Genomic DNA, 17,340 nt, shown 5'->3' on the forward strand with positions numbered 1-17,340 from the left:
ATTTCACGTCCTCGGAATTAAAAATTCCGGAACGGGCTGTGACAATGGGGATCTCAGTTGCATGTTTGTGAATTTAATATGAAATATATTAGTTAGCCTGGTCGGAGGTTAGATTAGAAAGCATGTGTACAACTTTTTATTAAGCCCTTCCTAACTTATATTTATATTATTGTTATTCTCAAATTAGATTATTCATTAAATTAGATTATTATTCATCACTATGTTTTATATTAGGATTATTTTTTTTATCAAATTGGATTATTATTCATTAATATTAGGTTTTTTATTATTCTCAAATTGGATTATTCATTAAATTGGATTATTATCAAATTGGATTATTCATTATATTAGATTATTATTCATCACTATGTTTTATATTAGGATTAATTTTTTTTATCAAATTGGATTATTATTCATTAATATTAGGTTTTTTTTATTCTCAAATTGGAATATTATTCATCACTATGTTTTATATTAGGATTATTTTTTTTTCAATTTGGATTATTATTCATTAATATTAGGTTTTTTATTATTCATTCATATTAAGTTAAGACCAAAAAAATAAAATAAAAAGTAAAATAGAACATGGGGATCTCAGTTGCATGTTTGTGAATTTAATATGAAATATATTAGTTAGCCTGGTCGGAGGTTAGATTAGAAAGCATGTGTACAACTTTTTATTAAGCCCTTCCTAACTTATATTTATATTATTGTTATTCTCAAATTAGATTATTCATTAAATTAGATTATTATTCATCACTATGTTTTATATTAGGATTATTTTTTTTATCAAATTGGATTATTATTCATTAATATTAGGTTTTTTATTATTCTCAAATTGGATTATTCATTAAATTGGATTATTATCAAATTGGATTATTCATTATATTAGATTATTATTCATCACTATGTTTTATATTAGGATTAATTTTTTTTATCAAATTGGATTATTATTCATTAATATTAGGTTTTTTTTTATTCTCAAATTGGAATATTATTCATCACTATGTTTTATATTAGGATTATTTTTTTTTCAATTTGGATTATTATTCATTAATATTAGGTTTTTTATTATTATTATCAAATTGGATTATTATTCATCAGTGATTATTTTTTTATCAAATTGGATTATTATTCATTAATATTAGGTTTTATCAAATTAAATGTAGGTACGTTTAAGATGTCTATTGGAGCTAGTAAACGTGATCCAGCTTGGGAACATGGTGACCCAATAGACGGAAACAAACATGGCACAATTTGCAAATATTGTGGTCGGGTAATGAAGAGTGGTGGAGTGACACGACTTAAGTACCATCTTAGTGGATTAGATCCATCAAAAAATGTCCAACGATGCGATAATGTCCCCCCAGAAGTGAAGGCATTCATCAGCACATTATTAAAAAATAAAAAACAGCAGAAGGAAAAGATGACACAAGGAATGGAAAATATTCGAGCTGGGCTACGGGGAGAAGTCTATGGCCAAGCAGTTGACAGTGATGATGATGACGATGAGGACGAATGTGATGATGACATGGGACCTGAAGAACGACGCAGTTTGAAACAAGCATTACGTGCCTCCAAACAGTCAGCATGGGAAAGAGAACACCTTCATAAAATTCCTAATAGGGGACAAGGTTCCGGGACAAGTGGTGGTGCACAAATGAGACGGGGAGGCAGTCTTAGAGAATCACAACCAACACCACCAATAGCCCCAAGTTTATATAAGTCATCCAACGCACGTCAAAAGAGTGTTTGGAGTTATTTCAAGGGAGGTAATGTGAAGGAGGGAATGGGGCGTCTAATTAGCAAGTTCTTTATCTATGAAAATGTCCCTGCTGCGAAGGCTTCATCACATCATTTCAAAAATATGGTAGTGGGATGTCAACAGGCCGGTGTTGGAGTACAACCTCCCACTCCCTATGAGATAAGAAACAAATATTTGGATATGGAGTATAAAGACATTGGCGAGTATGTTAACAAGTTGAGGTCAAAGTGGGAAACTAATGGTTGCACAATCATGTGTGACGGATGGACCGGCCCGACCAGATTATCTATCATCAACTTCATGGTATACTCCAAGGGCAAGACAATTTTTTTGAAGTCTGTTGATGCTTCAGACCATATAAAGAATTACAAGTATATTTACAAATTATTGAGGGATGTAATCATGGAGGTGGGAGAGCATAATGTTGTCCAAGTCGTGACCGACAACGGTTCTGCATTTGTCAAAGCTGGAAAAAAGTTAATGAAGCATCATAATGTGTTTTGGACATCATGTGCAGCACATTGTATTGATCTTATGTTTGAGGCAATGGGGAAGAGAGAGAATGTTGCTACTGTGGTCAAAAGAGCTAGAACGATCACTAATTATATTTACAATCACGGTTGGTTGTTGGCAAAGATGCGTGAATTTTGCAGAGGAGAAATTATTCGTCCAGCTACCACTCGATTCGCCACCAACTATATTGCATTAAACAGCCTACTCAAGAAGAAAGCAGGGTTGAAGCAACTATTCACCAGTGATGATTGGGCCAACCACAATTTTAGCCGCTCAAATACAGGTCGTTTGGTGGAAAGTATAGTGCTTGATCATGCTTTTTGGAGTCAAACAGAACATGTGTGTCAAGTGTTTGAACCTCTTTACAAAGTTTTACGGATCGTTGACACAGAAGTGTATCCTACTATGGGGGCTGTATATGAGTTGATGCGTGTAGTGAAGGATGAATTGGAAAGAAAACATGGTGCAAGGTGGGTCGTAAAAATAATTGAAGACCGATGGTATAAAACATTATACCACGATTTGCATGCAGCAGGTATAAATTATGTCATAATTTGCAATTCATTTCTTTAGTTGCATAAGTATTATTTATCTTATTAGAGTATGTGTTTCTTTGAACAGCATATTATTTGAATCCCCGATACCAATACAGACCCGGTGTTGGAGATGATGGTACCCTTATACGTGCTGTACATAATGTATACTCTAAATTAGACCCTGCATCACCAGCAGTTGGCCAATTTGGAAATGAGGTACACAATTACTTAAATTATAATAATTACTTTGTTGGATTAAACTAACACAATTTATTGTATTCAGCTAACATGGTTTAAAGATGCAAGAAGAACATTTGGAGAACCAACATCAGTTGCTGCTCGAACAAATATGTCTCCTAGTGAGTATAAACATATTTCACTATAAGTTTATAATAGAATTTGTTGGAGTTATTAAGCTTATCAACATTATTTTTCATTGTAGCTGAATGGTGGATCATGTATGGGACCGATGCACCAACTGTGAGAAAGTTAGCAATAAAAGTATTATCACAAACAGCTTCCTCATCAGCTTGTGAAAGAAATTGGAGCACATTTGCACTCATCCATACAAAGCAAAGAAATAAGTTGGCTCATAGTAGCTTGGAAAAATTAGTTTATTGCTACTACAACATGAAGCTTCAAATTCGAGATAAGGAAGCAGAAATCGATCATGTCGACCGTGGTGACCCACTAGATGTGTTTGATATTGTTGGTGAAGATGATGATACGGAGGGTAACCAACTTTTTCAATGGATTAGACCTCTTCATTTAGATGATGATGAAGGCAACCCAGCTCCCAGAGTTGCTGAAGAAGCACGTAATGAAGGGATAAATGTAGAAAGAGTATTAGAGGAGGAGGTGGGATCTAGCAGCGCTGACTCTTTCGAAGAACTTTTGCACCCAATGCCAAGCAACACTGGAATTCCACCTTTTTCCAATCCTACACAACCACAACATCGTGCTGATACTAATGATAGCTCTAGTACAAGATCAGGAGACTCACCTACCACAGGAGGTGGGAATGATGAAGGAAATAGTGGAGCTGGAGGTAGTGGAGCTGGAGGTAGTGGTGGTGGATATGGAAACTATTATGGACCACCACCTCCCGGATATATGAGCCCCTTCACTGGTGAGGCAAACTTCACGCATGCAACACAAGATGATGACCATGGCAGTAGGCGGGCAGGACCAGGAATTGGTGCCATAGGGAAGGACTATACTCGCAGAGAAAGAGGCAAAGGGATTTTGTCAAGTCAAGAAGATGACTCGTTATCTAGAACTTCAGACTCTTTTGGATTGGGAAGTAGTAACTATGGTTATACTCATAACCAACCATTTCCCTACCCTTCATATCCCATTCCTGTTGGGATGGAATCGAGCGACTCATGGAATCAATCCCAGCCTCAATCTTCAAATGATTTTTCTTATGGACAACCTCAACCAATCTCGGATCCATATGGGTGGCATATTAACAATTACATGCAAAACTATTTTGGGGATTTATCATTTGATAACTACTCTTCACAATACACTCATTCTACACATAGAGATGATGAAGATAGTGACAAATTTGAACCTCATAGGAACTCTATGTGGTACTAAAGTGTAAAATATTGTACTAATTCATTATATATAAATGATTATGGTGTGTTTAGACTTCTTTCATTAATTACTACATATTTTCTACACTCATAATATTTGTCAGATCGCTATATAATCAACTTGATAATGTTAAATCCATCATGCAATGCATTTCCTTCCAATTTTTTGTGATAAACTAATAGATAATTGACTAAATAAACATCCTACAAAGTTTCAATACAAATTTCCAAGTTTTTCTTACAATTTCCGTGGTTTCCATGTAATTTTTATCGATATTGATATTTTACCGATATTTCCATCGATATTTCCGTGTTTTCGGACTACCGATATTTCCGATATCACCGATATTTTCTTCCTTGCTTTTAACACCCAATAACCTTTTTCAGTACTCATTCTTCTTGTCTTAGTAGTGCACTATATGTTTTTATTCTACTAAGTTCCAAAGGGTATCAAATGCACGCTCGTTTGTTTTTATTAATGCTAAAAACAGTCCAAATGCACACCAAATAGAAAAACTGTTTACTTTGACATGCAATAAGCTTTTGATCTTTTGAGTGCTCATTCTTATGGTCCCAATAGCGCATTATATGTGTTTATTTTCTTAAGTTCCAATGATGGTCAAATGCACACTGGCTTGTTTTGGTTAATGCCGAATATAGTCAATGCATTGAAAATAGAAAATTTGTGTTCTTTTGACAGCCGATAATCTTTTGATCTTTTGAGTACTCATTCTTATAGCCCTAGTAGCGCATTATATGTGTTTATTCCCTTAAGTTCCAATGCTTCTCAATTGTGTGCTCGTTTGTTTTTATTAATGCCGTAAACAGTACAAATGGACTCAAAATAGAAAAATTGGGCACTTTTAACACCAAATAAGCTTTTAATCTTTTGAGTATTCATTCTTCTGGTCCTACTAGAACATTATATGTTTTTATTTTCTTAATTCCAATGGGTGTCAAAAGCGCTTATTTGCTTTTGTTAAGGCCAAATACAATCAGTTGCATTGAAAATAGAAAAATTGAGTGCTTTTGACAGTTAATAAGCTTTTGATTTTTGGACTAATTATTATAGCCCTAGTAGCACATGATACTTGTTCATTTGCTTAAGTTCCAATGGGTGCCAAATGTACGCTCATTTATTTTGATTAATGCCGAAAATAGCCCAAATGCACTCCAAATAGAAAAAATTGTGTACTTTTAGCACCCATTAAGCTTTTGATCTTTTGAGGACTCATTCTTAAGGTCCTAGTAACACATTATACAAGTTTATTTTCTTAAGTTCCAATGGGTGTGAAACGCACACTCGTTTGTTTTTATTAATGTCGAAAACAATCCAACTCCAAATAGAAAAGCTATGTACTTTTGACAGCCAATAAGCTTTTGAGTACTCATTCTTATGGTCCTAGTAGCACATTATATGTGTTTATTTTCTTTAGTTCCAACAGGTGTCAAACGCACACTCGTTTATTTTTATTGATGCTGAAAATAGTCCAAATGCACTCCAAATATAGAAACTGTGTACTTTTGACAACCAATAAGTTTTTGATCTTTTGAGTACTTATTCTTATGGTCCTAGTAGCACATTATAGAGTTTGTTTCCTTAAGTTCCAATGGATGTTAAATGCACACTCGTTTGTTTTTATTATTGCCGAAAACAGTCAAAATGCCCTCCAAATAGAAAAGCTATGTACTTTTGATAGCCAATAAGCTTTTTGATATTTTCAGTACTCATTCGTATGGTCCGAGTAGCACATTATATGTGTTTTTTTCTTAATTTCCAATGGGTGTCAAATGAACACTCGTTTGTTTTTATTAATGCCGAAAACAATCAAATGCATTGAAAATCGAAAATTTGTGTATTTTGGATGCCTAATCAACTTTTGATCTTTTGAATACTCATTCTTCTTGTCCTTGTAGCGCATTATATGTTTTTATGCACTTAAGTTCCAATGGGTGTCAAACTCACGCTCGTTTGTTTTTATTAATACCTAAAACAATCCAAATGAACTCCATATAGAAAAAATGACTTTTGACACCCAATAAGCTTTTGATCTTTTGAGTACTCATTCTTATGGTCCTTGTAACATCTCACATCGCTCAGGGGAGTGATCATTAAATGTATATTCCCATCCCTACCTAGCACGAGGCCTTTTGGGAGCTCACTGGCTTTGGGTTCCATCGGAACTTTGAAGTTAAGCGAGTAGCGCGCGAGAGCACTCCCATGATGGGTGACCCACTGGGAAGTTCTTATGTGAGTTCCCAGAAACAAAACCGTGAGGGCGTGGTCGGGGCTCAAAGCAGACAATATCGTGCTACGGTGGTGGAGCAGGCCCGGGAAGTGGTCCGCCCCGGGCCGGGATGTGAAAAATGGTATCAGAGCCAATCCCTGGCCAGATGTGTACCGACGAGGATGTCGGGCCCCTGAGGGGGTGGATTGTAACATCCCACATCGCCCAGGGGAGTGATCCTTAAATGTATATTCTCATCCCTACCTAGCACGAGGCCTTTTGGGAGCTCACTAGCTTTGGGTTCTATCGGAACTCCGAAGTTAAACGAGTAGCGCGCGAGAGCACTCCCATGATGGGTGACCCACTGGGAAGTTCTCGTGTGAGTTCCTAGAAACAAAACCGTGAGGGCATGGTCGAGGCCCAAAGCGGACAATATCGTGCTACGGTGGTGGAGCAGGCCCGGGAAGTGGTCCGCCCCGGGCTGGGATGTGACAGTCCTAGTAGCCCATTATATGTGTTTATTTGCTTAATCTCCTTTATGTGTCAAACGCACGCTTGTTTGTTTTTATTAATGCGGAAAACAGTTAAATGGATTGAAAATAGAAAAATTGTGTACTTTTGATAGCTAATAAGATTTTCATCTTTTGAGTACTCATTCTTATGGTCCTAGTAGGGATGAAATTTTCATTAGAGCTACAAATGTGGTAGTCTCAAGGAGGATAAAGCCTACATTGGGGATGCTCTAACACTATGTGATGAAGAAAATAAACTTGAAATTTTGACAAAAGTCAATTTATAAATTGGTATGCACCAATTCCCTTTGGATTCATAAACATAGAAATTTAGAATTTTCCCATGGAAAAAAACTTGGAATTTGGGATCTCGAATTCCCAAGTTTAAATTTTATTTAAATATGTGTCATTTCTAAATTTCTATGAGCGAGAGTTTAAAAATAACAAATTTCGGATTCAAATTTCATTGTTTTTTACGTTACCCAAACAAAAAAATTCACAAATTCTAAAAAATAAAATTCCATAATTTCAATTTATGTCATTTTAAAATTCTTTAATAATCTTAAATTTCCTCATCCAAACAAGTGGGGGCAAAATAGGATGCACACTGTTCAATGTACAATGTTTTAGGCAAAAATGGGTTTCAGAGTGCATGTGTGTGTGTGTGTGTGTGTATAATTTGGGTTTGGTTTGACGATACCGAATTTGTTGGAAATATGCTCTAAAGCCAATCATGAGATGATACTTTACGAACATTCACATATTAAACTAATCTAGTTTAAGATAATGGCAATGATTATTGTTTAAAACTATCTGATTAGATGTTATACGCTTGAACAATAAGTCCAAGGAATATGTAATTAAGAGAATGCAATCTAAAGATGTTAGATTCATGAGACCTTTCTCTTTCATACACATATCCTAAATGTTCCTGATCATAGGATTGCCAATTGGGTTTTGACAATCTGGATATATTAGTACTTAATATGTCTTCTCTCTAGAGAATGATTGGTCTCGAGTCATTGGTGTTAATGACACCAAACAAGTATGTAGGTGCTCAATAGAGAGTGAGTCCACTGAAAACAATCAACCAGGTTTTCTCATATTCATGTCATAGGGGAATTCACTAGTTGGGATAATGCAAAATAGTCCTTTGACCTGAGACAACATAGTAGTCTTATGGTTATGTCCTTGATCTTTGACTATGTTAAAGGTATTCCAATAGAGAGGGTGTTCATGACATCGTCGGGATTAAGCTACCTAGTCATAGAGGCATGTGAGTGTACAATAAGTGATCTATAACCTTCAAACTGTTGAGGGAGAATAGTCTATAATATGATTAAAAGTCTATGGCCATAGCACACGAATACAATTTTGGAAGTACATACCAAATCACCTTCAAAGTAATCATATAAACAAGAGGATGACATTGGATAGTAGACATGAATAAGCTATCATCCAAATAAAGTGATCAAGTGTGATATAGAGAAGTACCATATTGCATTGTAATCTCAAACTGAATAGATTCTCCACCTTTTCTACTTAGCTTTGGTAGCCACAACATAATGCTAGGTGTCACTCATGGTTTGTAAAAGCATTGAAGATTAGCAATCACCAGTCTTCAAGTTTCAATTCACAATCGACTAGAACACCATACACTCTATTTTGCGTCAAGTCTTTCGTTAGCTCCAAATACTCCACATCCTTTCTCAAAATCTCTTTCCAAGTTTACGTAGGTCTTCCTCGACCCATTTTTACTTAAGTTTCTGTCTCATAGTCGTATCTTCTAAACTGAGCATTTGTATGTCTTCAATTCATGTGTCCAAACCCCCTTAACCAATTTTCTCTCATCTTATCTTCAGTTGTGGCACTCCTACTTTATTTCAGACATCCTCGTTCTTAATCCTATCATTTCTTGTGTGCCTACACATCCATCTAAGCATTTTCATATGAGAAAAAGAGAGAGAGAGAGAGAGAGAGAGAGAGAGAGAGAGAAAGAAAGATTCCAGGTTGAGTGGCGTGAGGAGGAAGATGAAGGAAGAAGGCCTTTCAAGTTATAACTATTCATACCTTTGCCCGATAGAATGGTTTGTCGGGCAAAGGTTTAAAAAATATGACACATGTTCAAAACCCTAAAATTTCGTCGAGCAAACTTCAAATGTTCGTCGGGGAAAGGTTGTTTAAAACAATTTGATTTTGATGAAAAAATGGTGGAAAATAAAGTTTACCTGACAAGATTTTGGAATATTTCGTTGGGGCAACCTTTTATTCTTGGGCAAATTTGATTTTTCGGAAATAATTAGGGGGAAATTTTAGAGTTTGCCCAACAAATTTAACAGTGTTGCCTGACGAACCTATGTATGTTTGCCCAACTATTTGCACCTATTGCGTCAAGAAAACATCAAAAATAAAAAAATAAAAATAAAAATAAAATTCCTTACTTTTTAAATTTAATTTCAAACGGGTCCAATGATCAGATCTCTAAAATCTATGGTTTTACTCTCAATTAGGGTCATTAGAAAAACTCATCAAAATCAAAGGTCATAAGCCGTTAAATTGTGATTTTTTGTTTGTAACCTTCTAATTCCCGAAAATGTTTTTGATGATTCAACACTAGTTTCGTAGAATGCGTATCCGGTCAAAACAATAGATTCAACACACACTTAGAGTTTATTATACAGTTTCATTAAGTTGAATATAAGATTTTGTGGTATCCACTAGTGTAAATATTTGAAATTGATGATCGAATTTGTTCATTGTATTCTTTTGTGATCAAGGAGTATAGTTGTTAAAAATCATCAAATCGGAGCTAAAATACTATTAAATCGTGATTTTTCGTTTCTAACCATTGAAGAATTTCATCCCTTTACCAAAGCTCCGAACGTTTGTTTTTGGTGATTTTTGGCGTATGCGATCTCAGAGTATATACAAACAAGTTTGAGAGACGGATTGTTTAAATTGATTTTGGAGACGGCAAAAATTTTCAAAGGAATTAAATATGTCACGCCCCTCATCTTTATATTTTGCCCTACAAATTTTATACCTTAAATCATAAATATACCTTTACGTAACGAAACCCAGGTGATTCGTCGCGCAAGGGTTGCCATTTTACGGTTTATGTTTTTTCCTTGGCACGAAAACTTTACCAAACGACTGAAGCTTTGCCCGTTGAACTCTGTCCATCGGGCAAAAACCTTTGCAGAAACCAAAACATTCGCCCTTTTTGCCCAACAAACATTTGTATTATGTTGGGTAAAGGTTATTTGCCCCACGAAATACTATTCGGTGGACAAAATTTTGTCGAGCAAATGGTAATTTCTGGTAGTGATAATAGTACATTGTATAATACATTTGACTAATACATATATCGGGTGGCTAAATTAAATTGCAAAAATTATCTTCGGCTTAGTGATTTCTCTTTGTGGGAGGGTAATGGCCCGTCCTGGCAAATGGACTGTACTTTGGACGATTATGTAAGTGTCGATTAAATAAGCGACATGTGTCGCTCTTTTTCCTTCCTTCGTTTTTTACCACCCATGCAAAGTTTTATTAGACAATTGTGCATGCAAGCCCTAGTTTGTACCGCGTTAGAGTTTTGCAGTTTAATGAAATTCATTTTCCCTATTAGTTGCTATAAGATATACTCATCTGAATTAAAAACAACAGATTATTTGGACTGCAGTCCGTTTAAAAAACAACAAATCTTCATCCTTTATTGATCGAGCATGCTTGTTCTTGTCTCTTCATTACTAATTAATTGTTTTCAAGTAATAGGAGATGCTTGGATGATGTTGGTGAAGAGAATCTAAGAAATAGTCATCTATACAACTCTTTTTATCAATTCTTTAAACTGTTAAAAGATACGTATATATACAGGGATGCCAAAGCTTTGATATTTTGAGGCTTTTTTTGGCTTTTCATATCTATGAGTACAACTTTGAGGATAATATGTTAAAATGTTTTTTTTTTTCGTGTCAAACGATTTGAAGAATAATTTTTGTAAACCAAAGAAAAGAAACTTTTACATCAATTTTTTCATCTTTTTGTTTTGTTATGGCTAAATGTTTTTCATTTATATTGTTCCTAAAGTGAAAGTCAAGGCTTTTCAAACTAAACTGGAAAGAAAAAGTCCATATAGTTATGAGTAATGTTAGTTAGGGAGAGACTACATATTTATACCCTTTAGTGTACCACATTATATGACAAATGATTCATATAGCCATTAGTCAATAAGATGATTTCAATAATTTACGTATCATGTACACATCACTTGTCACATCAAATGGTACATTACTGTGATACCAAAATCGGAATTTGAATCATCCAATGGCCTAAACAATGAGTTTTCAATTTTGCCCTTTGAATGAGAAATTGTGTCATTTTTATTATTACTATTACTATTTCATGCAATATATATAGCCACCTCTGCATATATGTATCTCCTCACATTCAGGCAGTATTACTATCACTACTCAGTTTAACTAGCTGCTGCAGACAGAGAGAGAGAGAGAGAGAGAGAGATGGAAAACCAAAACCAAGAACAGCAACAGAGAGCGGGTACAGATGGTGCTTCCACTCGCATAACTGCAGCCATCTATTCGGAAGCCACACTACCCAGTAAACACTTTGATCTTGACCTTCAGCATACCATTGACCCCAAGGATGAGCCTCAGGTCTCTCTCTCTCTCTCTCTCTCATTTTTATGAAGCTTTTTTTTTTTATAACAAAATAAAATGTTAAGTTTGCATCTTCTGTTTTTGTTGACTACTTCCGATGATCATCATTAGAAGCCTGGATGGAGAAAGTTTCTAGCACATGTTGGCCCTGGATTCCTTGTCTCTTTGGCATACCTTGATCCTGGCAATTGTGAGTCACTCTTTCTCCCTATGTTATATACATGAAAGGTTTTCGCAGGTTCTGAATTTTAACCGCTGACTAAGTTGTTTTTTATCTGAATGTGCAATTCAAATTCACAGTTTGACAATATAAATCCAGTAAAGGCACATTAACACATATATAGTTCAATCAACCTGTCATAACAATATTTTCATGTGTACTTACGTACATACATACATATATGTATGAGACTTTATGTTTTTGTTCTTCATTTGTTGACAAAAGTTCATGTTGTTTATGATGATCTTACAGTGGAAACTGATCTGCAAGCTGGAGCAAATCACAGATACGAGGTAATAAAATAAAATTCAGATAAAAATGAAAAAATAAGACAATTATTAAAAACAAGCATTAAGAACAGATAAAAAAAATAGTGAAGATCGATCAGATTCTTTATATTTATTTGGCATGCAAAACAAATGGTCAAAGCAGTGGTCTTAATTATAAAGATAATATACTGCTGTGTATGTATTTTCAGCTGCTATGGGTGATTCTTATTGGGTTGGTCTTCGCTCTCATAATCCAATCGCTCTCAGCAAACCTTGGCGTGACAACTGGTATGTAAATGGACAAACATTATTTTAATCTTAAAAAATAGCATATTTAGAATATAATATATTTTATAGAAAAAAATAATTAGGGGAAATTCTATAATAAATAAATAGAAATTAAGAACAAGTTTTGTTTCTTATTGTTGTTGTTAGCTAAAATGGATTGGAGGATAGAGATAAGATAAACAGCTGATACGATAGATGCTAAGAGATCGATCGAGGAGAGAAAGCAAACACAAGATTATATTATTCTGGGCAAAAGAAAAATTAAGATCTATCTATGGCTGTTTTATTTCAATTTAAAAAATAATTTTTATTTTTAATAAATTTCAGGGAAACATTTGTCAGAATTATGCAAGGCGGAATACCCACCATTTGTCAAATATTGTTTGTGGTTGCTAGCAGAAGTGGCCGTCATAGCGGCTGACATACCCGAAGGCAAATATATTCATTTCAAACTTAATTCATGTTTATGCATTAACATGTGTGTGTATCTAGATACATATATAGCATAAGTGACGATTCTTTTAAAGGGTAACGTATGTATGTGTGTGTGTGTGTGTGTGTATTGTATAAGTGACGATTCTTTTAAAGAGTATCGTAGACTAAGCCTGTATGAATAAATTATAACGACGATTCTTAATTTGGAATGCAGTGATTGGCACGGCCTTTGCTCTTAATTTACTGTTCAATATTCCGGTTTGGACTGGAGTACTCTTAACTGGTTTCAGTACTCTCCTCCTTCTTGGCCTGCAGAGATATGGGGTAATTAATTTAATTGGTCATGTTAACTGCAAATCCAACTCTTAAGAGATTAATTAGTTTAATCTTTTGTATATTATCTTTTTTAATTATTATATTAAATCACCATCTCAGTATACTAATCAAAATACTTTTAGGGTGAAACCCCATCATTGATCAAAAATCAAATACTATTTTTTTATATTGATTAATATATAATGTAATTTGTTTTATTCAAGTGTATTGAATTTATTTTACGGATAGAAAATATTTTGATTGGAGAATTCTCGATTTTGGTCTTAGAACGAAGGTCGATATTGAGGCTTGGATCAATATTGATTGTATGTTTGTGGTTGCATTATGTGTATGTGCAGGTGAGGAAGCTGGAAATACTGATAGCAGTGCTGGTGTTTGTGATGGCTGCCTGTTTCTTTGGGGAAATGAGTTATGTCAAGCCTCCGGCATCGGGTGTGCTCCAAGGAATGTTCATCCCTAAGCTCAGCGGCCAACGAGCCACTGGCGATGCCATTGCCCTCTTGGGAGCCCTTGTTATGCCGTAAGTACATGTTGCGACAAATACTTATGTGGTCAAATTGTGATTCATTCAATGACAAAAATTAAATTAAAAACTGCTAGTCTTATGTCATCTTATTTTTTGTACATGTTCTTATATTATGTTGCTTGCTACGCCCGATCGCACGTTATATTACACTTACATTTAACTACATATTTTGACAGGCACAACCTTTTTCTCCACTCAGCTCTTGTGCTTTCTAGGAAAATTCCGAAATCTGTCCGTGGCATCAATGTAAGTTCCATACATTAATTAATCAGCTTTTCTATTCAATTAGATTACAGTAAATAATTTATACATAACTTTAAATGGCATGAAGATCCAAGTAATTGGTTGAAAATCTCGAACTGATAATTGACACACCCTGACCTAAATTGAGGCATGCTGGCCGTCATGTCCAACCAAGGGTATAGTTGAGTTCGTATGGTTACAAGGAAGGTGATGATGGTGTTTACAAACTCGATCCGTGCATGAAAAAGTAGATTTGAGAGATTGTTTGTACAATTGTGCGGAAATGGAAGAAAACTCGAGAGGGAAGGAGAGAGAAAGGGTCAACGGGTTGATGTGTGTGTGTGAACGTGTGGTCCAAGTTGCAACCAACCAAAAACAAGGAAAAACTTAGTTCTAATTGGGTCCAAACAATTAGGACTTAAACCACACAACGCTCAAGGGTAAAATAGACATTTCACGTCATCGCAAAAACAATATTTTTTACTTCGGGGCGGGCTGTCACATAAAACTTGAATAAATTATAGAACTAATTATCAACTTAATGCTACACTGTTTGTTCAAAGACGAATTTGAACCACATTATTACAGGATGTCATCTTTCGTGAATCCAGTTGTACTTGGGTTTTTATGAGTATTGGCCTTTTAATTATTAGAATATATACTAATTATATATATACACACACACGCACACACCCTAATAGACCCGTTCTCCTAAACCTCAGGGTCCTAGAAAATAGTGGTTACACATCGTACAATTTTAGTCCAATAGTTGGTGATTATTTAACTTTTGTTATTATAATTTTTGCTTCACTGTTGAATTAAAGATCGAAGGGTGGATTACAACAATTTTTATTAAGCCTAGGTATTGGAGAACGGGACTGTATTATAGCCGCCATTACTGTACAATTTTCTTAATTAATGCATCGTGTACTTTATATTTAACATTAATTAATTGAATTTTTGCAGGATGCATGTCGATATTTCTTGATAGAGAGTGGATTTGCATTATTTGTAGCATTTTTAATCAATGTTGCTATTATTTCCGTATCCGGCACTGTCTGCCATCAGAACAACCTCTCTGGTACGGAGGACAAAACATGCAGTGATCTTACTCTCAACTCTGCTTCCTTCCTTCTCCAGGTACGAATTAACACCCCTCGCCCCTCTAATCTAAAAGACACGCATGCGTTTTCATATATATGACCAGCTTCATAGAAGATACTCGACTACCGTTGCAAAAACAGACAAATAGGGGGGTAAGACTATCGTAGGGATCACGTATTCAAATATACGAGGTCTTATATATTTCGTCGTCATTTCCATTTTTTGCTCCAAATACAAAAATTATATACAGTACATGCATGGTCCTACAATCCGAATTTGTGCTAAGGAGAGAATCATATACGCCTACCTAGTAACGTTCTCTTTTCTTATAAAATCTGTCAATGTACAAACTCATCTTATTTATAGACCAAATTGACAGTTTATCAACATAACATACAATAAAATACTATTTCCCAATATAACACGAGATAACTAATATGTGCAGAATGTGTTGGGACGATCAAGCAAAATCTTTTATGCCATTGCACTATTAGCCTCAGGCCAAAGCTCCACAATTACAGGCACTTACGCAGGACAATTTGTCATGCAGGTTAATTTGAAATTTAACTTTTTCCTTCGTAGAGGAGTCCACTCTTCTTTGTGCATTCAAGTTCAAATTTCTATTTCCGCAGTTTAAAATAACGTAGAATAACTAAAATTGATGGTGATTTGCAGGGTTTTTTGGACATTAAGATGAAAAAATGGGCTAGAAACCTACTGACCAGGTGCATTGCCATTACACCAAGTCTCATCGTTTCCATTATAGGAGGGTCTTCTGGAGCAGGCAGACTCATTATCATTGCATCGGTTCGTAATTAACTAAAATTTATTCAATTTTCTTGTCAAAATATTATTATTATTATATATATATATATATAGAATATGATTTACATCCATAAATAATACCCATAAATAATTAACTTAAGAGCAAATTTTTTAATGCATTTTGCAGATGATTCTATCTTTTGAGCTCCCATTTGCTCTAATTCCACTCCTCAAATTCAGCAGTAGTGCCACCAAGATGGGACCTCACAAGAATTCAATCTATGTGAGTAGTTAATTATCAAGTCCTTTGAGCTTAACTAGCTACTAATTAAGTGACAATCAACCGGACACAAAAAGTTTAAGTTGTTAAGAACATCATCAGAGCGACAAGTGAGAGATGAGGCTTGAAGACTTGGACACAAGAGGTCCGATATTATATTTATGGGTCCATTTGGAAGTAAGAGGCTCCTCATAGGTGACTCTGGCCCTTTCATACTCACTTCCAAACAGAATGGGCCCTATTTAGCCACTAAACCTAGAAAACTCATAGATAATATATCAACAATGTATATCAAACAAACCTACTAGTAGCTAGTACTGATTGAAAGTAACAATGTTGTGAATTTTGAATGCAGATCATTGTGATATCATGGATTCTAGGTATGGGAATCATAGGCATCAACATCTACTACCTCAGCACAGGATTTGTGGGGTGGATAATCCACAGCAGTTTACCCAAAGTTGCAACTGTGTTCATTGGGATCTTGGTGTTCCCTCTCATGGCCATTTACATCCTTGCAGTCGTTTACCTAACCCTAAGAAAAGACACAGTGGTTACTTTTATTGAACCCACAAACAACGACCCCGCAGCCCAAAACCAAATGGAAAATGGGCTTCTCAATTCTAGTGACCTCCCAGTACCTTTCAGACAGGACTTAGCTGGCATACCTCTACCACAATAGAGGATATACACGTACGTGTATATATTTATATGGCCGTGTTAGTCGAACTTAAGACCTGTTGGAGGAAATCGACCAGAGTTGCCACTTTCGGTTTAGAACTGGAAGATAGAGGCTCTTCTTCAGCAAGCAGTAGGCTCTTTTTGTTTAATTAGTTGATTTTTCATCAATGTAACATGCATGCATTTTATCTCTATCATTCCAATTTTATCGGATGTCCCCGAGAGGACTATGTGGAATATATCGAGCATTTGAAGTTCTAGTATCAAGTATCAATCTACAATACCTAGTACATTCTCTGTAATATCACTGACACTCTATTATGATATTCCTTCGATATTTTTAGAGTACAACCAACATACTC

General features: G+C 35.1%; 2 protein-coding genes across 2 annotated transcripts; both read left to right on the plus strand.

Annotated features, from left to right (window-relative positions):
• The first annotated feature begins 1,249 nt into the window (after positions 1 to 1,249).
• LOC139197932 (uncharacterized) lies at positions 1,250 to 4,479 on the plus strand. Its single transcript, XM_070825999.1, has 4 exons — positions 1,250 to 2,813; positions 2,900 to 3,030; positions 3,098 to 3,173; positions 3,257 to 4,479. The coding sequence occupies exons 1-4, from the start codon at positions 1,280 to 1,282 to the stop codon at positions 4,414 to 4,416; spliced, it is 2,901 nt and encodes a 966-aa protein (XP_070682100.1). The 5' UTR covers positions 1,250 to 1,279; the 3' UTR covers positions 4,417 to 4,479.
• A 7,196-nt stretch (positions 4,480 to 11,675) lies between these two features.
• Positions 11,676 to 17,110, plus strand: LOC103424684 (metal transporter Nramp7.2-like). The gene is made up of 13 exons (XM_008362779.4): positions 11,676 to 11,828; positions 11,943 to 12,021; positions 12,304 to 12,344; positions 12,530 to 12,608; positions 12,936 to 13,040; positions 13,258 to 13,367; positions 13,718 to 13,899; positions 14,082 to 14,151; positions 15,115 to 15,288; positions 15,698 to 15,802; positions 15,928 to 16,059; positions 16,205 to 16,300; positions 16,653 to 17,110. Exons 1-13 carry the CDS (start codon positions 11,676 to 11,678, stop codon positions 16,977 to 16,979), a joined length of 1,653 nt encoding a protein of 550 aa, XP_008361001.1. The 3' UTR covers positions 16,980 to 17,110.
• Positions 17,111 to 17,340: the final 230 nt, after the last annotated feature.

Source organism: Malus domestica, chromosome 08 (assembly GCF_042453785.1).
Source record: "Malus domestica chromosome 08, GDT2T_hap1".
NCBI classification, from domain to species: domain Eukaryota; kingdom Viridiplantae; phylum Streptophyta; class Magnoliopsida; order Rosales; family Rosaceae; genus Malus; species Malus domestica.